This window comes from Oncorhynchus clarkii, chromosome 26, assembly GCF_045791955.1.
Source record: "Oncorhynchus clarkii lewisi isolate Uvic-CL-2024 chromosome 26, UVic_Ocla_1.0, whole genome shotgun sequence".
NCBI classification, from domain to species: Eukaryota; Metazoa; Chordata; class Actinopteri; order Salmoniformes; family Salmonidae; genus Oncorhynchus; species Oncorhynchus clarkii.
The window spans coordinates 37,519,219-37,542,051 of NC_092172.1; the positions used below are offsets into that span (position 1 = coordinate 37,519,219).

The window sequence follows — 22,833 nt, forward strand, 5'->3', positions numbered from 1 at the left end:
GTAGCAACACGTAGAGGCCAGTAGCGTAGCAACACGTAGAGGCCAGTAGTGTAGAGGCCAGTAGTGTAGAGGCCAGTAGTGTAGCAACACGTAGAGCCCAGTAGCGTAGCAACACGTAGAGGCCAGTAGCGTAGCAACACGTAGAGGCCAGTAGCGTAGCAACACGTAGAGGCCAGTAGCGTGGCAACACGTAGAGGCCAGTAGCGTGGCAACACGTAGAGGCCAGTAGCGTGGCAACATGCAGAGGCCAGTAGCGTGGCAACACGTAGAGGCCAGTAGCGTGGCAACACGTAGAGGCCAGTACGTCGCATTTCCTCTCATACTTTGCCCCCAACAAACTGAGCAGACCAGAGCTATTCACAAACACTTGGGAGGCCTCAATGGTGGCTTGTGCCCTTTTCCAGTACCCTTGTGTAGATGTGGAGAGAGGGTTGAGTGTGTGTGTAAAAGTCAGGCTAGGATGCAGAGATAAGGGCACCTGAATCGGAGCGGATCGCCGCGTCATTAGCAGGAGTTATTTGTACTGATCATATCTCACTCTCAGAGGCTGAAAGCCGGGCTCCCTGTTCCACTGAGATGCACTGGAATGACATTCTCTCGCCGGGTCCGGCATTTAACCCCCCCCTCTCCTCAGTCAATCCCCCACCCCCCCACTTCTCTGTTCCCCATTACACCTCTCTGTTTGACCCTTTGTTCTCTAGCAACTAGACTTTTCTTTTGTTGCTTTAGCACTATGCCGTTGAGCCTTCAGGAGCCTCATATGGTGGAGCTACAACAAAAGAGCGGAGAGCAAGTAGTGTGTGGAGGGGTGTGTGTGTGTGTGTGTGTGCGCATATATGGCACATTATTAGCAATATTCACAAGGTCTCCGTCTCCATCCACACAAATGCAATCTTTGTCGTAGAGACTGGGTATGAAACAAATATGCGCATGTGACCCGTTGTTGATTACCTATCCCACAATGCAGTGTGAGCAGGTCTTCCCTTTAAAGGGAGGTTGAATGCTCATCACTGCCTGGCGTTATCTGTGCTCTCCCTCCTGTCTGCCAGTGAGACACGGAGCTCGGAGGGCTTTTGTTGATGCTAATGTGGATGGTATCGCCAGTAAAAGGAGCAGCCATGTGGCAAAGCTCGGAGTAATGGGCTTTTTGTCATGCAGTCAGGAAGGGAGGCCCTCAGGAGCATCAGACTGGCCTACAGAGCAGCAACACCTGTGTGTGAGAGAGAGAGAGAGTGCGCAAGTGCGTGTGGGTGCGTAAGAGTGCGAAAGTGTGTGTGTCTCACACAGAAGAAAAACAATGTCTCATTTGTTTACACAGAGAATTACAGCTACATGCCCTTTATCAGTCTGGGAGAGATAAGAGCTGAGAAACGGAGACTCCTAAACCTAGCAGCCAGAAAGGCAACAGGCAAGTCTTTTAGCTTCTGTTTCTGTCCTTGTATGCGTGTGTAGTGTGTGCGCAACGTGTCTGTGTCCAGAGATTGAGGGATTTGCACCACGAGAGGAGACTCCAGCACTCTTTCCCCTATACCATCTCTCCTACACTATCTCTGTGCTTCTCACAACAAAAACACAGGAAGTGGAATCAGGGGGCACTTGACACAGACGTGTCCTCCGGCAGATTGGATCAGAGAGGACAGAAATTCCACCTTATCTGCAGGCCGAGGTGTGTAAACAGTCAACCGCTGGGTATGACCCAGCTGTGTGTGTGTTTACAGTGCAAGCTATCTGCTCGCTGATTAATCTATATCCTGCTGCAGCATGTAACATTTCACTCAAATACCTCAATCTCATAACCACTGACAGGCTATGAGACGTTGTATCATTATTAGCTCATCTCAAGAGTCAAATCTCTCTCCTGGAATACAGGGAGCTTGATCCTAAATCTCAGCAAAGCAGCCAGAAAGGCCCAGATAATGTATCCAATAATATCAATAAGAGATGAGGGTTATGTATTTAATAGGCTACATACAGCCTGTGTGAGATAGAAGTCATACATTATTTACTGACAGCTACTGGATAGGGGCCTTGCTGTTCTGCTGAGGCAATACTTTTTCAGCCATGTTGCAACGGTCTCCAGAAACAACAGGATGTAATGGATGGTATTTACTTAAAGCCTGATGGGTTTATGATTAAAAAATACTGTCTGAACTGAGCTACTTTCCACTCCTCACTAAACAGATGGTCAAAGATAAATATCCTACCCACCAGGAATTCACCAACTGCTTAAAAATAAATAAATGCATTTAAAAATGAACTGTGCGCACTGGCAAACTGGGCATTACCAGATCCTTCTAGTGACAGAAAAGCCCGTTAGCACGGTGCCTATAGCCCATCTTGAATAAGCAGTGTGTGTGAGAAAGCATGCAAGCCAGTGAGTAAGTGTCAGAGTGGCAGCGGCTGATGAGCGGTAATGATTTGTGTGCAGTGCAGTCCTTCCCCTAAGGAGCACCGCTCCCTGCATTCCCCCTTAGCCCAGAGCCCAAACCAGAAGGGCGCTCTGGCCCTGAACCCACCTAATCCCCTACACAAGCCTATTTATACACCCTGTTCATATGTGTGTGTGTGCTTTCACAGGGCTGCAGCAGCACTCATGAATGTATAAATACACAAGTGGCTGCGGTCCACAATCTGCAGAGAGAGAGAAAGAGGGAGAGAGAGAGAGAGAAAGCGGGAGAGAGAAAGCGGGAGAGAGAAAGCGGGAGAGAGAAAGCGGGAGAGAGAAAGCGGGAGAGAGAAAGAGAAAGCAGGAGAGAGAAAACGGGAGAGAGAGAGAGGGAGAGAGAAAGCAGGAGAGAGAAAACGGGAGAGAGAGAGAGGGAGAGAGAAAGTAGGAGAGAGAAAACGGGAGAGAGAGAGAGGGAGAGAGAAAGCGGGAAAGAGAAAGCAGGAGAGAGAGAAAGAGAAATTGGAGACTTCCGGCGCCGACAGAGATGGCCGCCTCGCTTCACGTTCCTAGGAAACAATGCAGTTTTTTGTTTTTTTACGTGTTATTTCTTACATTGGTACCCCAGGTCATCTTAGGTTTCATTACATACAGTCGAGAAGAACTACTGAATATAAGAGCAGCGTCAACTCACCATCAGTACGACCAAGAATATGACTTTCGCGAAGCGGATCCTGTGTTCTGCCTTTCACCCAGGACAACGGAATGGATCCCAGCCGGCGACCCAAAAAAAACGACTTTGTAAAAGAGGGAAACGAAGCGGTCTTCTGGTCAGACTCCGGAGACGGGCACATCGCACACCACTCCCTAGCATACTTCGCGCCAATGTCCAGTCTCTTGACAACAAGGTTGATGAAATCCGAGCAAGGGTAGCATTCCAGAGGGACATCAGAGACTGTAACGTTCTTTGCTTCACGGAAACATGGCTCACTGGAGAGACGCTATCGGAGTCGGTGCAGCCAGCTGGTTTCTCCACGCATCGCGCCGACAGAAACAAACATCTTTCTGGTAAGAAGAGGGGCGGGGGCGTATGCTTTATGGTTAACGAGACGTGGTGTGGTCACAACAACATACAGGAACTCAAGTCCTTCTGTTCACCCGATTTAGAATTCCTCACAATCAAATGTCGACCGCATTATCTACCAAGGGAATTCTCTTCGATTATAGTCACAGCCGTATATATTCCCCCCCAAGCAGACACATCGATGGCTCTGAACGAACTTTATTTGACTCTTTGCAAACTGGAATCCACATATCCTGAGGCTGCATTCATTGTAGCTGGGGATTTTAACAAGGCTAATCTGAAAACAAGACTCCCTAAATTGTATCAGCATATCGATTGCGCAACCAGGGCTGGCAAAACCTTGGATCATTGCTATTCTAACTTCTGCGACGCATATAAGGCCCTCTCCCGCTCTCCTTTCGGAAAAGCTGACCACGACTCCATTTTGTTGCTCCCTGCCTACAGACAGAAACTAAAACAAGAATCTCCCGCGCTGAGGTCTGTTCAACGCTGGTCCGACCAAACTGATTCCACACTCCAAGACTGCTTCCATCACGTGGACTGGGATATGTTTCGTATTGCTTCAAACAACAACATTGACGAATACGCTGATTCGGTGAGCGAGTTCATTAGAACGTGCGTTGAAGATGTCGTTCCCATAGCAACGATTGTCACCAAAAGCACTCACAAACTTCTACAGATGCACAATCGAGAGCATCCTGTCGGGCTGTATCACCGCCTGGTACGTCAACTGCTCCGCCCACAACCGTAAGGCTCTCCAGAGGGTAGTGAGGTCCGCACAACGCATCACCGGGGGCAAACTACCTGCCCTCCAGGACACCTACACCACCAGATGTTACAGGAAGGCCATAAAGATCATCAAGGACAACAACCACCCGAGCCACTGCCTGTTCACCCCGCTACCATCCAGAAGGCGAGGTCAGTACAGGTGCATCAAAGCTGGGACCGAGAGACTGAAAAACAGCTTCTATCTCAAGGCCATCAGACTGTTAAACAGCCACCACTAACATTGAGTGGCTGCTGCCAACACACTGACTCAACTCCAGCCACTTTAATAATGGGAATTGATGTAAAATATATCACTAGCCACTTTAAACAATGCTACTTAATATAATGTATACTGTACTCTATATCATCTACTGCATCTTTATGTAATACGTGTATCACTAGCCACTTTAAACTATGCCACTTTGTTTACATACTCATCTCATATGTATATACTGTACTCGATACCATCTACTGCATCTTGCCTATGCCGCCCTGTACCATCACTCATTCACATATCTTTATGTACATATTCTTTATCCCTTTACACTTGTGTGTATAAGGTAGTAGTTTTGGAATTGTTAGTTAGATTACTTGTTGGTTATTACTGCATTGTCAGAACTAGAAGCACAAGCATTTCGCTACACTCGCATTAACATCTGCTAACCATGTGTATGTGACAAATACATTTTGATTTGAAAGCGGGAGAGAGAACGCGGGAGAGAGAGAGAGAGAGCGGGAGAGAGAGAGCGGGAGAGAGAAAAAGGGAGAGAGAAAGCGGGAGAGAGAAAGAGGGAGAGAGAAAGCGACTGGCTTTTTATCAGTGCGTCTGACAGAGGTTAAACAGAGAACACCTCTATGGGGACTTATGTTTCAGTCATGCAGATTAGCCATTAGAAAACAAGACGCAACAAAGGAGCCCAACACCAAAGGATAACTGAAGGGGGTAGCATGGCACTGTAATACATTGGATTTGTACCTATTTAAACCCCATCACTATCCAAAAACCAACATCACTTCAAACTGAAAACCATTTCCCTGACCAACCCTTCACCTACTGACCAGAGCATGCAGAGACATCAGAAGCCCTTGGAAAACTACAAAACTATTAGCGGCCACAAACAGTTTTTATATTTAAAAAGGACTCTCAACTGGAGAGCTTCTCGCCTGGCCTCGCTCTCCACTCCATCACGTCGGAGTGATGCTTTAATTATTCACGCTGGCCTTGCAGGCTGCAGGTTAGCCGCTAGCGAGGGGAGAGACGTGAGCATGAGGCTGTAGCCGGCGGTGAGCGGCCGTGGAGGTGTTTACATGCTCTCAGGACTTGGAGTACGACTGTCGTCAGGCGTGATAACATGGTCGGCGTGAATGACACAGAGAACAAGTTGAAGTTACATGGACCTAACACACACACACACACACAGCACAAAGGCTGGACCTACAGGCTCCATCAGGCTGAAGTCAAATGTCAGTGTTCTTCTGGTGGTCTGAGAATCAAGAGTCAATCCAGAGTGGTGGCAGGTGGACTCAACAGAATAATGATCTCTTACCAGTCAATGACAATAACCGGTTTCAATCAGTTTGGTTTAGCTACCTTTGTATCTTTATGTTATCTACATGGAAGGACGGCAAGAGAAGCAGGTAATGTCCCTCCTGGACTCTCTCTCCTGATCTCCCAAACCTCGAACAGGCTTAGCTTCAGTAGTGTCTCCTCATAAAAAGCAGGAGGGGAGGGAGATGGGGGGGTTTCAATGAAAGCTCTCGTCACAAAACATTTTTACCAAACTATATCCATATTAACAGTGTGAGAGAGACACTATATTCACCGGGACAGATTAGGACTAAGTTGAGAAAGTCGGTAAAAGTTGCTATATTGTGCCTCAGAGACGGTTCACAGTCTCTACACAATGACAGAAAAAGAGAGCCTCTTAATATTGATCTATCCCATTAGTTGAAATATGCCTCAGAGGGAACAAAGAGAGTGTTCTCTGTGTGGCTGGCAGGCAGACTATGTGAGGCGCTTAAAGAAACGAGTGCCAGGGCAACGGGAGAAGAGATATGAATGGCTTCATTTGACTCTGACAGGGCTCTGGGTAGACTCCAGAGTCGGTCTTTGATGGGAGGAATCCAGGGGAAACTTTTGTTCAGAGTGTTCAGTCTCGGCGCGGAAGAGTCACAACTATGACAGAGCAATTTGGTGGTTCTTTTCCCCACGTCCATTTGGTTTCCTGTCATGAGCTCCGACGGCCACAAAGGGGCTAATGGAAAGTAGAGCTGCTCTGACAGAGATTATGGTAATGGCTGCTGGAGAGACCAAGATTACACACACACACACACACACCTGGATTTCTATTCTTTTCAACTATCCAGTCCCCCGACTCGGTGTCAACGTAAAGCGCCGAAAAGTCTTGTTTTCAAATGCCTGTAGTCTACAGTAATTAGCTTCAACGCTAAAATGTACAAGACAACAGCCCTGAAGCGCTGCATCTGCCGGTGAGATCTGTGCATCGTCACTGCACAGTACTGGCTTGATAAACGCTGATGAATATGTCCATTAGCTCTGAGAGGCTTTGTTATGACAGGACCAGAGCTCTGTTCTCTCCTGCTCCATCCCAGCTCTCACAAGGTTTTTGTGGTGTTGAAAGGTGGGGGCGATAATAGGTGTTGGCTCGTTTGAGATGCAGACGCTACGCTGCAATCCTTCTAAATCATATGAACGGGACCCATCTTGGCCGGCCAGGGCCGTCTGACCGTACACGGGCACGATATAGGCAATATGCTCCGTCAGTCTGCTCCGAGTCCGCTGGAGAACGGTATGAATCAACGTCTTACCTTGTAACGTTTCAACGACAGATGACAAAGGATTGAAACCTTTGGACTAAACAGTTCAATTTGACAATAGAAATATTTGACTTCAAGATTGCATGTTGAAATTGGTTTCAATTTCCATTCAAGTTATGAGGTAAGACATGTCACATCTGTCCCTCCTGTATGAACCAGTGACTCAGCATCATCCACACTGGTCTATAGAAGGCCAGGACAGGTGAAAGTAATAGATTAATGGTAGTTCAGGAGAGTTGCTTTCACCCGTCCAGGCATTTGTGGATCAGTGGGTCACAGAGGATGATTAGGAAATGAGAGCATGTGGCCACTCCCTAGGGGGGTTAGCCAATGATATCACTGGACTCGGGCCAATATGGCACTTCCTGAAGGCCCCCTGATTCTAGGAAGCCCATAGGTCACCTTAAACAACATTTGGCATCTTCTACATCCTTGTTTGTCTTTCATTGATTATTCAGTGACAAGCATTTCAAATGAGTTCATCCCATTTTTTCCAGGAGTGAATTACCACTACAAAAATGTTTGATCAAGTCTTATGGGGAACAAATGAGTAGGCTCAGCAGGTAAATATCATATCCCCTGATGACATTATACACCTGCTTTGGGGCTGTAACCATGAAGACAATAGCTTAAAACATCTAGCTGCATATTAGGATTGATTTTCTACAGTTGATTATGCATGATATATCTGAGTAAGAACCTCCACACTACAAGGTCGACCTAATTGGTCATCAGTGTTGCCAGGCAAGGCTAACCCTCCCTGTCTGTGTGGCTACAGGACCAGTATTAGACACTGACTAGGCTAAACAGTGTTAATCCTGTCACCGCTCCAGCATCTCTCCTCTATCACCAAGACGTGCAGAGCTCTACCACCGCTCCAGCATCTCTCCTCTATCACTAAGACGTGCAGAGCTCTACCACCGCTCCAGCATCTCTCCTCTATCACTAAGACGTGCAGAGCTCTACCACCGCTCCAGCATCTCTATCACTAAGACGTGCAGAGCTCTACCACCGCTCCAGCATCTCTATCACTAAGACGTGCAGAGCTCTACCACCGCTCCAGCATCTCTATCACTAAGACGTGCAGAGCTCTACCACCGCTCAAGCATCTCTATCACTAAGACGCGCAGAGCTCTACCACCGCTCCAGCATCTCTCCTCTATCACTAAGACGTGCAGAGCTCTACCACCGCTCCAGCATCTCTCCTCTATCACTAAGACGTGCAGAGCTCTACCACCGCTCCAGCATCTCTATCACTAAGACGTGCAGAGCTCTACCACCGCTCCAGCATCTCTATCACTAAGACGCGCAGAGCTCTACCACCGCTCCAGCATCTCTCCTCTATCACTAAGACGTGCAGAGCTCTACCACCGCTCCAGCATCTCTCCTCTATCACTAAGACGTGCAGAGCTCTACCACCGCTCCAGCATCTCTCCCCTATCACTAAGACGTGCAGAGCTCTACCACCGCTCCAGCATCTCTCCCCTATCACTAAGACGTGCAGAGCTCTACCACCGCTCCAGCATCTGTCCCCTATCACTAAGATGTGCAGAGCTCTACCACCGCTCCAGCATCTCTATCACTAAGACGTGCAGAGCTCTAACATTCTATGGCTTTATGTTCTCAAACTCTCGCCTTGAACATCAGATACAAGCACACCGACCTGCACGTCGCCTCAGACATGCAACCATACCCATGTCCCCATCTTTCACATTCAGACCACACACACACACACACCTTCAAAAGCAGATCTCCAAATCTCTTTCTTCTGGCAGCATTACCCATCATGGAACGTTTAAACTAGAACTGTCCTGTCTGCACCATTAGCTAACCACCTAAACTAGCATGTTAGAAGAGCGTGTTGGTGTTAGTGTTGATTGGTATGTGTGTGTGTGTGTGTGTGTGTGTGTGTGTGTGTGTATTTGGTTTGGGAGGAGGGGCTGCTTTGGCATTGTTGTAGGAATCCAATAGCAGGCGTTTCCATGGCGACCCTCTGGCAGTGACAGGCTCTTCACAGTAACCAGAGAGCAAAGACCACAAGAGACCCCCCTCCCCCCTCCCCTCTAACCTCCATGCCTGAGGCAGGTTTAGTTAAGCGGTAGGAAGAATTTAGAGACCCCATTTTATATCCCAGTCTCCATCGCTCTCTTGGTTTGAAATTTGCCTCCAACACAATGACCCAAACAAAGGCTGGAGCTTGTTGATTGACAGGCAGGCCTGGCCCTGCCTATGAGGGGGTCGGAGAGAGAGGGGGGTGGGGGAAACAGAGGGGGAGATCCTGCCTGTTTGAGATCGCCATAACTACCATGCGCTCATGCGTACGCGCACACAGAACACACCCCCCCGGCATAACACAGGTGGGTATTGTCTGTGGTGAGGGGTTCTGCTGGCACCCGGCCAACTCCCCTCAGTCACCGGGGCTAGTCCTGCCTCTGCTCTGCCACACAACACAAAGCCTGCTCCAAACCTGCTCTTTAACCGTTTCCTGCCTGTTTGCACTTGCCAGAGATGAGTAGAGCAGGCGATGATATGGCTACGGTATTTCCTGACTTCTCTAAAAACCAACCACCTTTTTCCTCAACTTAGATGAGTCAAACAAAGAAATCCAGAGTCAATGAGAGGAAAGACAAAAAAAGGTACAGAAACAAGAGGAAGGTTGAAAAATGCGATTGATTAATTACCAGAGCCAAGGAGCTCAAAATGCCACGTGTGGAGATGATTGACGGCGGGGCCATTGATTAGCTGTCAAACCGAGGCGTAAAAGTGGTCGGTCCATCATTTCCAATCAAATCAACACAAATCAATGTCAGTTGTAAATGTGGCTAACAGAAAGTGTCTAGCGTGTTGGTGCAACAAGCTGCCTTGCATTTACATACACAGAAATAGATTATTTTACAACTGTTGCAAGTAGCCTCTTCCTCTGCTGGTTTCTGTTGTTTCAGGGAGAAGGAGTGAGACGAGAAGATGGAAAATAGGTTGTTTTTTTACAACTGTTGCAAGTAGCCTCTTCCTCTGCAGGTTTCTGTTGTTTCAGGGAGAAGGAGTGAGACGAGAAGATGGAAAACACTTTTTTTCACTCTACCCTCCAACAGAAAAAGGAGGGGTGGAAAACTCTTGAAGGCACAAGTTTGTTTCCCCTCCTAGTTTAATTACAGGCCTCGTCAGACAGATCTTGATCCAAGAGTTAGAAATTGGAGGGAGATGGTTTGAAGGGAGAGTCTGCCCCCTCTTTCCCAGTCGCGTAGCGGGTGCTTTCAAACATGCAGCACACTAACAAGACACACACACACTAACAAGACACACACATACACAGGCAAAACACATGAACGCATAGACAGTAAAGCAAATACATAGATACAATGTCTCGTATGCACACACACACACTTCTGATGTTGTTTCAGTGCCTAGCATCAAGGGTGGCTTGGTTGATCTTTAGACAACTGGCAGTCTCCCAGTCTCTCCACTGAGCTCATCTCAACTGAGACGGACCAAAAACACAGCTCCGATACTTCCCTGGTTGGGAACACACAGTCAGAAGAACTGCTTGAAACAGTCTTTACTGACCTAATTGTCTAATAAAAAATTTACATTTTTTTTTTAAAGAGTAGCTTAAATCATGAGGTTAAACTGCCTCAGACTATACAAATCCCCCAAATTCAACAAACAAAACATTTCCTCAACTCATCTTCACCCAAAACATTCCTGCCTCGTGTTGCAACAAAACAAAAATCACCTCAACCCATCTTCACCTGAAACAGTCCTGCCTCGTGTTGCAACAAACAAAAATCACCTCAACCCATCTTCACCCGAAACAGTCCTGCCTCGTGTTGCTCAGAGCCACATAAAAACACTGACATGACAGAGATGACAGACCACTGAATCAAATCTAAATCAAATCAAATCTATCTATAGCCCTTCGTACATCAGCTGATATCTCAAAGTGCTGTACAGAAACCCAGCCTAAAACCCCAAACAGCAAGCAATGCAGGTGTAGAAGCACGGTGGCTAGGAAAAACTCCCTAGAAAGGCCAAAACCTCGGAAGAAACCTAGAGCGGAACCAGGCTATGAGCGGTAGCCAGTCTTCTTCTGGCTGTGCCGGGTGGAGATTATAACAGAACATGGCCACTGAAGTGCCCTGTGGGATGGTCCTCTGTAATGTGGCCCCTACCCATAGAGGGAAAGGCCGTGGAGCTGCCGAGTGGAGGATCATAAGTAAACAGCTGGGAGTTTGGAGATGTCTTTATCCCTTTCAGTGTCACTGGACCCAGCCAAGCCTGGGGTCTCTTCGCTCTGGCAGCACCACTGGGGGGTCGCGGTCTGTCTGCAGGGCACACACCAGGGGTATTACGTAGCTAGACCCGGCTGGTTCTCTGGGTCAAGCAGCAGGCCCTGAAGCTCCAAGCTGACAGCTTCTCTTTGCTGTATAGTGAATTATGGCTGACAGGTCTCAAGCAGGATGAAGAGTACACTGCGATCTCCCATCCAGGGGTGGAGGTATGTTTTCCAGCCATATCTTGCGCCGGCGCCACGCTGTCCTAATCGTAGCCACGTTCCCACTAGAGAAAGCATGTAATGGACGTCTAGTCAGATTCTGGCTAGAGATAAACTAGAATACATTTGCATCTATTTGCCTAACACAGCCGTTGCAGATATCAATAAACATAAATACCACTGTGTGTGGTACATTATTAAAAGCATATTCAAAACAGGAGACATGAATGATACAACACAGTGGAAAGATGGTTGTGTCTGCCTTGGGGCAGTGTTCTCTCTGCATTCCGCTCTCCTCATCCCTCGATCACATTGATTGGCATGGGAAACATGTTTACGTTGCCAAAGCTAGTGAACTAGATAAACTAATTACTCAGAAGTTCCAAAAGAATAAAGACATTTCAAATGCCATATTATGTCTATATACAGTGTTTTAACCATGTGCAAATAGTTAAAGTACAAAAGAGAAAATAAACATAAATATGAGTTGTATTTACAGTGGTTGATTCTCTCTCTGGCTTGGTGAGAACCCACAACTTCCTGCCATAATCCTTCCTGTGAACAACCTTCTGGTCTGCAGCCAGTGTTGCAAGTCAACAACCTGACATGCTCTCCTGATCCACCAGACACACTGGCATGATGGCTTAACTAAAGTCTTCCTTCTGCCCTTTCTCCCTTGATCTAGCTTTACATCCCACAATACTACAAGATAAACAATCTGCTAGGCTAACCGTCTAAGACAGGGGTTCCCACAATTTTGTGGGCTCTATTTTGTGGGCCCTATTTTGGGGGCCTTATCTGTGATAACAAATTCACCAGGAATCACCTGAAAATCAGAACACAACTCTGACTTTAGAACGCAATGAAAATAAAATGAATTTTACTTTGACTGCTGCAGTGCAAAATTCTTCCCATCGGAGAGAATATTTAGCCTTTTTAAAGCCATTTTCCTGAAACTCTACACATTTTCCAATGGGTCAGAGGGACAATATTGTTGTTTTAAAGCCTAAATTACAGTCCAATTATATTCAAAACAACAAAAAGAATAAGTATTGAGTAAGAGGAGAAGGATAATTGGAGTAGTATGGATCCCTTCGAGCCGCCCAGGTCCCGTTGTGCCTCCTACTATGTAGGTGGATAATATGACATTGTATTGCACCTTTTAAACTTCTTCCAGACTCAGCAATCTGTTGTTAGTAGCAGTATTTATCAAATAAAAAGTAGATTTATAAAAATAAAAAGTAGATTTATCATCAGGTTCCCCACACAGTTGTGCTGTGCCTCCTCCCGGCTCCCCGGCACAACTGGTGGTGCAAAAATCCCCCCCCTCCCCCACACACACTCCTTTTCAGTCCCCTTATCCTGTGGTTTGGCGTCCAATAAGCCTCACACGCCTATATTTGCATCTCATTGGAGCGGACAAGGCTGTGTGTGTGTGTGTGTGTGGGGGGGTTGTTAAGAGTCTGAAACCGGAGCAGGGACTAACCAGAGGTGTTGAAGGGGACGTCTCGCTACTCTGTCCAAGACCTCCGCTCGAAATGAAGTTGTGTTCTTACCAGCTAGGGTGTGTCCTCACGGTCGGAGGCTTTGAATGCTCCCTTTCAACATAGGCACAGACAGAGGGCTTGCAGGCAGCAAATGCACACACACACACACACACACTTGTGTAATACCAAATAAAGGTACATCCACATCCAATATTCTCACCATAATGGAGCCTTTTGCTAATGAGGAAGCAGGACCGTGAAACAACAGTGTTGCATCGGCTCATAAGCCTTACAGGGTCCACGTTGTCCACACGCTCTAACTCCCCAAGGGTGTTTACCTTCAATCAAGGAAGTGACATTGGACACTGTCCAGACACTCAAGGTTAGTGGAAACGACAGGAGGGGGTGGTAGTGTGAATGAGGACTGCACCCTCTACCCAGGAAGCAGGAACAACTTGGCAGCGGGCACTGAGCCCTGATGTGAGCCACATGGGAGCCATCCTGGCATGGACACGCTGCATCGCTGTGACACGGCACACAATGGAAGCCGGCAGCCAGGCAGCACGGGCGGTAATCCCCCCCAGAACACAGGCCTCTCTTCCGCCTCCCTTTCATAGGGAGAGGAAAAAGGGATGCACGCGGTGTTACTCCATATCCAACCTGACAACCACGGCAAATCACTGCGACCGAGTCAACGGCTCAGGAAGTAATATTTGTTGGCTTATTGGACGAGGGAGAGCGGGAACGAGAGAAAAATAGGGGGGAAATAAAAGGGGGAGGGAGACTGCATAAAAGAAAGAAGGCGGGGAAAAAGGGGGAGATAACAGGACAGGAAGCGAGGGAAGTAAAGGGGGAGGGAGACTGCATAAAGGAAAGAAGGCGGGGAAAAGGGGGAGATAACAGGACAGGAAGCGAGAGAAGTAAAGGGGGAGGGAGACTGCATAAAAGAAAGAAGGCGGGGAAAAGGGGGAGATAACAGGACAGGAAGCGAGGGAAGTAAAGGAGGAGATAACAGGACAGGAAGCGAGGGAAGTAAAGGGGGAGATAACAGGACAGGAAGCGAGGGAAGTAAAGGAGGAGATAACAGGACAGGAAGCGAGGGAAGTAAAAGGGGAGATAACAGGACAGGAAGCGAGGGAAGTAAAGGGGGAGATAACAGGACAGGAAGCGATGGAAGTAAAGGGGGAGATAACAGGACAGGAAGCGAGGGAAGTAAAGGGGGAGATAACAGGACAGGAAGCGAGGGAAGTAAAGGGGGAGATAACAGGACAGAGAGCGAGGGAAGTAAAGGGGGAGGTAACAGGACAGGAAGCGAGGGAAGTAAAGGGGGAGATAACAGGACAGGAAGCGAGGGAAGTAAAGGGGGAGATAACAGGACAGGAAGCGAGGGAAGTAAAGGGGGAGATAACAGGACAGGAAGCGAGGGAAGTAAAGGGGGAGATAACAGGACAGGAAGCGAGGGAAGTAAAGGGGGAGATAACAGGGGGAGGCAGAGCCCCTGTTGAGCACAGTCAATACAGGGAAGTAAAGCAGGAGATAACAGGACAGGAAGCGAGGGAAGTAAACAGACAGGAGTACCTGAGACAGTGAATTGGGGACAGTCAAAAGGGAGAGTAGACTGTATCCACTGTGAGCTACCTGGGATTCTCTTAGTAAGACAATTCTCCATGAGTAGATAGCGGTGACCTGAAGATGTGCAGTGAGAGGCAGACAGACCCTGTTGAGTACAGTCAATACACAGACAGTTACCTGAGACAGTGAGGCTGGGGATGGAGCTAGGGGAGAGGCAGACAGCCCCTGTTGAGCACAGTCAATACACAGACAGTTACCTGAGACAGTGAGGCTGGGGATGGAGCTAGGGGAGAGGCAGACAGCCCCTGTTGAGTACAGTCAATACACAGACAGTTACCTGAGACAGTGAGGCTGGGGATGGAGCTAGGGGAGAGGCAGACAGCCCCTGTTGAGTACAGTCAATACACAGACAGTTACCTGAGACAGTGAGGCTGGGGATGGAGCTAGGGGAGAGGCAGACAGCCCCTGTTGAGCACAGTCAATACAGACAGTTACCTGAGACAGTGAGGCTGGGGATGGAGCTAGGGGAGAGGCAGACAGCCCCTGTTGAGCACAGTCAATACAGACAGACAGACAGTTACCTGAGACAGTGAGGCTGGGGATGGAGCTAGGGGAGAGGGGACAGCCCCTGTTGAGCACAGGGGATACAGACAGACAGACAGTTACCTGAGACAGTGAGGTCCTGGGATTCCATTGCCACTACACCATGGGGGGAGGGAGGGAGGGACAACAGGGAGGGAGGGAGGGAGGGAGGGAGGGAGGGAGGGAGGGAGGGAGGGAGGGAGGGAGGGAGGGAGGGAGGGAGGGAGGGAACCTGTAGCCTAGGGGGGAGGGAGGGAACCTGTAGCCTAGGGGGGAGGGAGGTGGAATAAAAAAAATGGACATGGTAATACAGAGCATCCCTCCATCATCCATTATCCTGGAGTTCCTTTGTCTCTTTCCCTCCAGCGGGCCTGTCCATCTGTGGCCCTGTGGGGGACTGCTAAAGTACACAGAGGCCAACTTCAGCACCGGGAGGGAAATCCCTTTACAAGGGTGTCAAGATGTAGCCTACACGTTCTGATGGTAGTTATAATAACAACGATGACCAAAGGCCTAATCGTTTCCAGCGGAATGGGAGTAATTTCACAGGGCATAATGGTTGTAAATGGGGAAGGGGGGTGGGTGGGATGGGGGAGCAAGCAGCCAATCAATAAAAACAGATTGACGTGAACACAGACTGCAGAGATGGAGGATTGGGCTCCTGCTCTTAGCTGTCCCATGTTATGGCACCCCGTTACACACTCAATTAACCACTTTCATTAACGAGCCAACGTGTCTAGTTTAGAATCAATTTGGCCCCTCTCTCGGTGCCGTTTCCAGCCAAATAAAACCAGCCATAAAAGCTGACACTAATCACGCAAAAAATAAACGTTGCCCATTATGTGTACATTTCATGGTCTACGTCAAGCCATTAATTTCCTATAACGTTTCCTTGCCTTTACAGTCCAAGGGTATAAACTGACAAAACCCAGACTAGATAGTTGTCAACCAAAGAAAAACAGTGCATCTTTCTCAAGAATAGAAAAGGGAGACTTGACAGTTGAGAGAGAAAGAAAGAGGGGGAGAGAGAAAGCGAGCCAAAACCATTCAGAATGCAGATGGTCTCTATGAGATCAAATATTGAACAAACCTGTCACCTTATCCATTTGGTTATTAAGAATCGTACAGTAAGCTTTTCAAAATGCTACAGGCTAATACAATAAACCCCGATTTGCAGTGTGGCATTACACAACCCAATTGTGCCCCGGTTCAATCCGTTCAAGCCTATATTACCTTGTTCGGGGCTTGGAACAATCCTGTTTGAGGATTAAGAGGCGGCTGTGGAAGAGCGGTAATCTGGCCTACAGGAACCAACCCAGCTGGAGGGGGAGTGCAGGAGAAGTGGAGAGAACGATGTGCCATGAGAGAACGATGTGCCATGGGGTCACTTGGCTTCCCCTGCCTCTGGAGCCAAGGCAAACTGCAATACACTGACCTCAGTCTGAAAGAACCCGGCCATTCGGACGACACCTGGATCTGGGCAATATGGCGGTACTGTCCCAATCTGGTCCTCTTTTTTTCCAGCATGGCAGCAAATTCTGCCTTGTAGAACAAAGAGGGGGGAGGAAGCGTGAAGGAAGAGGTGCTCGCAAGATGCAAATAAAAACGCTAACCCAAGGAAGGTTCAGTTTGTGGCATCCATAAGTCTAAATATTCCTATTACATTGCACAACCTTCAACGTTATGTCATAATAACGTAAAATTCTGGCAAATTAGTTCGCAACGAGCCAGGCGACCCAAACTGCATATACCCTGACTCTGCGTGGAATTAACGCAAGAGAAGTTGCACAATTTCACCAGGTTAATATTGCCTGCTAACCTAGATTTCTTTTAGCTAAATATGCAGGTTTAAAAATATATACTTCTGTGTATTGATTTTAAGAAAGGCATTGATGTTTATGGTTAGGTACACATTGGTGCAACGATCGTGCTTTTTTCCCAAATGCGCTTTTGTTAAGTCATCCCCCATTTGGCGAAGTTGGTCTTCACACAGTTCGCAACGAGCCAGGCGGCCCAAACTGCTGCATATACCCTGACTCTGTTGCACAAAATGCAAGAGAAGAAGTGACACGATTTCCCTCATTTAAAGAAATGCATGTTAGCAGGCAATATTAACTAAATATGCAGGTTTAAATATATATACACTTGTGTACTGATTTTAAGAAAGGCGTTGATGTTTATGGTTATGGTACACATTGGTGCAACGACAGTGCTTTTTCGCAAATGTGTTTGTTAAATAACCGTTTGGTGAAGTAGACTATGATTCAATGATAAATTAACAGGCACCGCATCGATTATATGCAACGCAGTACAAGCTAGATAAACTATTTATATCATCAACCATGTGTTGTTAACTAGTGATTATGTTAAGATTGATTGTTTTTTATAAGATATGTTTAATACTAGCTAGCACCTTACTGTGGCTCCTTGCTGCACTCGCATAACAGACTGCCATGCAGTCTGCTCGTGGAGTGCAATGTAATCGGCCATGATCGGTGTCCAAAAATGCCGATGGTTATGAAAACTTGCAATCGACCCTAATTAAACCTGCCATTCCGATTAATCGGTAGACCTCTAATTTGTAGAGCACATAGCTGGGCCGAGCCTCTCGCAGGCATACCCCATATACCTGAACCACTTCACGGTCATTTCATCCACACATTCTGACATGAACAACAACCCAGACCGTCATCAATAAATCATGGAGGATCCCTTTGAAACCTTTTAGAGCCACTGATGACCACTCACCATCAGACCAGTCATGTTAAATCAACTAAACCAGCACCATCAGCAGCGTGGGAGAAAGGGGGGAACTCACTGATGACCACTCACCATCAGACCCGTCATGTTAAATCATCAACTAAACCATCACCATCAGCAGCGTGGGAGAAAGGGGGGAATTCACTGATGACCACTCACCATCAGACCAGTCATGTTAAATCATCAACTAAACCATCACCATCAGCAGCGTGGGAGAAAGGGGGGACTCACTGATGACCACTCACCATCAGACCAGTCATGTTAAATCATCAACTAAACCATCACCATCAGCAGCGTGGGAGAAAGGGGGGAATTCACTGTGGACATGAGGGAAAGTAACAAGCAGGGGGGGGGGGGGGGAGAATAAGAAACTTGGAGTAGGAAGGCCCTTGAAGTAGTTACTTGGCTAGTATGGTGAAGATCAAGACTTCCATGTGGAGGACAGTGGAGGTGTGATTGTGTGTGGTGAAGGGGAGAACATTAGGGGCTGTATCAGACAGACTGACATGTGTCCGAGCCTCATCCACAGCTCACCCTTGTAGCCTCGGCTCCCCTCTCGTATCACAGATGGCCCTCCCTCCTCCCCAACACTGAATTCCTAAACAGAGGAGGCAGCCAGCGCCACGGGATGAATTATTTATCACAGACCCTTTGCTGCATGTCAGCAGCTCCACTGGATGAAATGATATTTATGGAGCCCCTTGGGCAAGGGTGGGGAGGACAGAGGGAGGAGAGGAGAGAGGACAGGACAGAAGAGGTGAGGGAGTACATTTAAAGACCGGGGAAGGGAGGTGGGCAACAAGGGATAGGGAGGGAGGCACGTCAGGGAAAGTACCCAAGGTGAGCGGCAGCTGGCTTCAGAGAGCGAAGCAAGGTGACAGTGGGTTGAGGGAAGAAGGGAGGGATGGAGAGAGAAGTGACAGGAGGGTAATAAACACACAGGAAAGACAAGAAGTGTCATTAATCAGTGGAGGGAAACAGTGAGGAGACGACAGGCCATCTCGCTGAGATATTATGCATGTGAGGATACTTCCCCCTAACACAGGGATGCTGGTGAGGTGTAGGATACTTCCCCCTAACACAGGGATGCTGGTGAGGTGTAGGATACTTCCCCCTAACACAGGGGCGCTGGTGAGGTGTAGGATACTTCCCCCTAACACAGGGATGCTGGTGCGGTGTGGGATACTTCCCCCTAACACAGGGATGCTGGTGAGGTGTAGGATACTTCCCCCTAACACAGGGATGCTGGTGAGGTGTAGGATACTTCCCCCTAACACAGGGATGCTGGTGAGGTGTAGGATACTTCCCCCTAACACAGTGATGCTGGTGAGGATACTTCCCCCTAACACAGTGATGCTGGTGAGGTGTAGGATACTTCCCCCTAACACAGTGATGCTGGTGAGGTGTAGGATACTTCCCCCTAACACAGGGACACTGGTGAGGTGTAGGATACTTCCCCCTAACACAGGGATGCTGGTGAGGTGTAGGATACTTCCCCCTAACACAGGGACACTGGTGAGGTGTAGGATACTTCCCCCTAACACACGGATGATGGTGAGATGCTGGTGAGGTGTAGGATACTTCCCCCTAACACAGTGATGCTGGTGAGGTGTGGGATACTTCCCCCTAACACAGTGATGCTGGTGAGGTGTAACACAGTGATGCTGGTGAGGTGTAGGATACTTCCCCCTAACACAGTGATGCTGGTGAGGTGTGGGATACTTCCCCCTAACACAGTGATGCTGGTGAGGTGTAGGATACTTCCCCCTAACACAGTGATGCTGGTGAGGTGTGGGATACTTCCCCCTAACACAGGGATGCTGGTGAGGTGTGGGATACTTCCCCCTAACACAGGGATGCTGGTGAGGTGTGGGATACTTCCCCCTAACACAGGGATGCTGGTGAGGTGTAGGATACTTCCCCCTAACACAGGGATGCTGGTGAGGTGTGGGATACTTCCCCCTAACACAGGGATGCTGGTGAGGTGTAGGATACGTAACACAGGGATGCTGGTGAGGTGTAGGATTCTTCCCCCTAACACAGGGATGCTGGTGAGGTGTAGAGGGTTGAACCCCGGGGGGGGGGGGGGGGTGCTGTAATCCCGTCTGTCTGCGTGTAGGACACGGCACCCGCCATGTCGGTTGTTGTTTGGCTGCCATGGAGACCACTCAATTTAGGCTCTTACCTGTCAGACCAAAGGCTTCAGTGTTTTGTTTCAAAGCAAGAAGGGACGTGACAATTTGCAGGGGCACGTTTAAAATCCCAAATGCAAACATACCTAAGAAATGAAATGTGTAATTCACCAAGTACAGTCACTAGTAAAAGTCTACACACCCCTTACTCAGTCTTCACAATAAAGGGATTAAATGAAGGAACATCCAAATGACAAACACACACAAAATGAGGATGTATTGATTACTATAGTTAATACCTTGGCAGCCATTACAGCTGTGAATCATTTTGAATAAAATTCTACCAACATGGAACAACTTTTCAGGCAACCCATTGTTTTGGTCAAAATTGCTCAAGTGCAGTAAATTTGTTTGGGAATCATTGAAGGACAGCAATATTCAAACCTCGTCTTAGATTAATTTTTTTTTGGGGGGGGGTGATTTAAGTCAGGAGGGAGACTGCACATTCAGGAACTCAACACCTCTATCCATTCTGGTATGTCTGGGATTCAAATTTGTGCCACGGAAAAATAAAACGACCTTTCCAGGGTTGGGTTTTCAGAAGACTGAGGCGGGTTTTCCTCTAATCTTTTACCTGGGCTTCTCTCCTTTCATACGGATTTTGATCCTAACAAACTCCCCGGACATACCCATAACATGATGCTGCCACCACAATACTTGAAAATACAGAGGATCAACAGCAATGTATTCACCTCATATACTGTAACTGGCCTGTCTGACAATGTGAAAAGGAGACCGGTGTTAAAATCTACTCCAAATCAACAAGGCTGTTCAGTAATAGTGCAAGACAATATGGCACAGGCGAAGTCACTGGCCTAAAAACCTACGGGTTTGGGTCCAATTCAATACAACGGAGTGAAACTCAATTTTCAAGTATTGTGGTGGTAGTAGCATGTCATGGGTATGCTTGTCATTGGCAGAGACTGCTAAGTTTAAGGAAAAACCCGCCTGTCTTTTGAAAACCTAACCCTGGGATAAAATTATATATTTTTTTACACACATTGAATGCAAAAGACACACCAGAATGGCTTTCCAAGGGCTTTCCAGGTAAGTTTTCCTGAGTAGTTGCTAACCTCCCCGTGTTTTTGGTAATTGTGAGGTTAGCATGTCTTGGGGGTATCATCTTTGAACCTCTAGCTTTCATTATTCGCGATTCACTCAGGATTATCCGTAACCATGGTAGCATCCACATTCATGTATAAGTGTTTAGAAACCTTCTATTCCAATTCATAGTAAGTGTGACTCCAAAACGACAGTACATTATTTACCATGTATTTCCATTCCCCCCATTTGGTTCTCAGAACAGCCTCAATTCATCAGGGCATGGACTCTACAAGGTGTCGTTCCACAGGGATGCCGGCCCATGTCGACTCCAATGCTTCCCACAGTTGTGTCAAGTTGGCTGGCTATCCTTTGGGTGGTGGACCATTCTTGATACACACGGGAAACTGTTGTGTGAAAAACCCAGCAGCTTTGCAGTTCTTGACACAAACCGATGCACCTGGTACCTACTACCATACCCCGTTCATACCCCGTTTTGTCTTGCCTAGTCACCCTCAATGGCACACATACACAATGTCTAAATTGTCTCAAGGCTTAAAAATCCTTCTTTAACCCATCTCCTCCCCTTCATCTACACTGACTGAAGTGGATTTAAGTGCCATCAATAAAGGGATCACAGCTTTCACCAGGATTCACGTGGATTCACCTGGTCAGTCTGTCATGAAAGAGTTCATAATGCTTTGTATAGTCAGTGTAAATGTGATAGTGGTTTATAACAAATGATCGGGTGTGAGAGTCAGCCATTAGATGAGTGCTAAAAAATGTTGAAAATATATTTTAGGGAATTTGGCCATGCCAATAATTGGTTTCTCTCTCGACTCCGAGTGAGATGCATATCTTGGAGAGAGAGACGCACTTGGAATTAAAATGGAGTGGAGTTTCTCAGGGCACGCTAGAGCTTGCCGGGCAATGATCACTGTGGTCAGAGAGAAGAAAACAGATAAACAGCACATAGGCCTAGCAGAGTCAATGGCTCAACAGGAAACGAGCTGGCTTCACATTTCACTCGCGCACCACTGGCCCCCGTGTAGCCAAAGGCCATGGCAGAGCATGAGGGATTCAGGGGGTAAAACAATACACCAGACATATATGCATACCTCCTCACTCCCTCTGCCTTCATGGAGTCTAGGCTACATCTCCAGCCAGGCAGCCAACAGAGGCACAGAGATGTTTTAAATATATTTATTATATTTTATTTAACCAGGCAGGCCAGTTGAGAACAAGTTCTCATTTTCAACTGCAACCTGGCCAAGATAAAGCAAAGCAGTGTGACAAAAACAACAGTTACACATGGGATAAACAAACGCACAGTCAATAACACAATAGACAAATCTATGAACAGTGTGTGCAAATGTAGGAAGGTAAGGCCATAGAGGCAAAATAATTACAATTTAGCATTAACACTGGATTGATAGATGTTCAGATGAGATCAGAAGTAGAGATAATGGAGTGCAAAAGAGCTAAATAAATAAATAACAATATGGGGAGGAGGTAGTTGGGTGTGCTATTTACAGATGGGCTGTGTACAGGTACAGTGATCGATAAGCTGCTCTGACAGCTGATGCTTAAAGTTAGAGAGGGAGATATGAGTCTCCAGCTTCAGTGATTTT

The 22,833-nt window shown here is 47.5% G+C and overlaps 1 protein-coding gene across 1 annotated transcript in view; it reads right to left on the reverse strand.

The window, feature by feature from the left end:
* The window catches only part of LOC139384616 (unconventional myosin-IXAa-like), a 50,460-nt gene extending 29,672 nt beyond the window's left edge, over positions 1 to 20,788 (reverse strand). Inside the window, 4 exon segments of the mRNA XM_071129435.1 lie at positions 11 to 408; positions 19,000 to 19,467; positions 19,551 to 19,945; positions 20,736 to 20,788. Of these exon segments, the coding sequence (XP_070985536.1) occupies positions 11 to 408; positions 19,000 to 19,467; positions 19,551 to 19,945; positions 20,736 to 20,788 (1,314 nt within the window).
* Between the last annotated feature and the right edge of the window lie 2,045 nt (positions 20,789 to 22,833).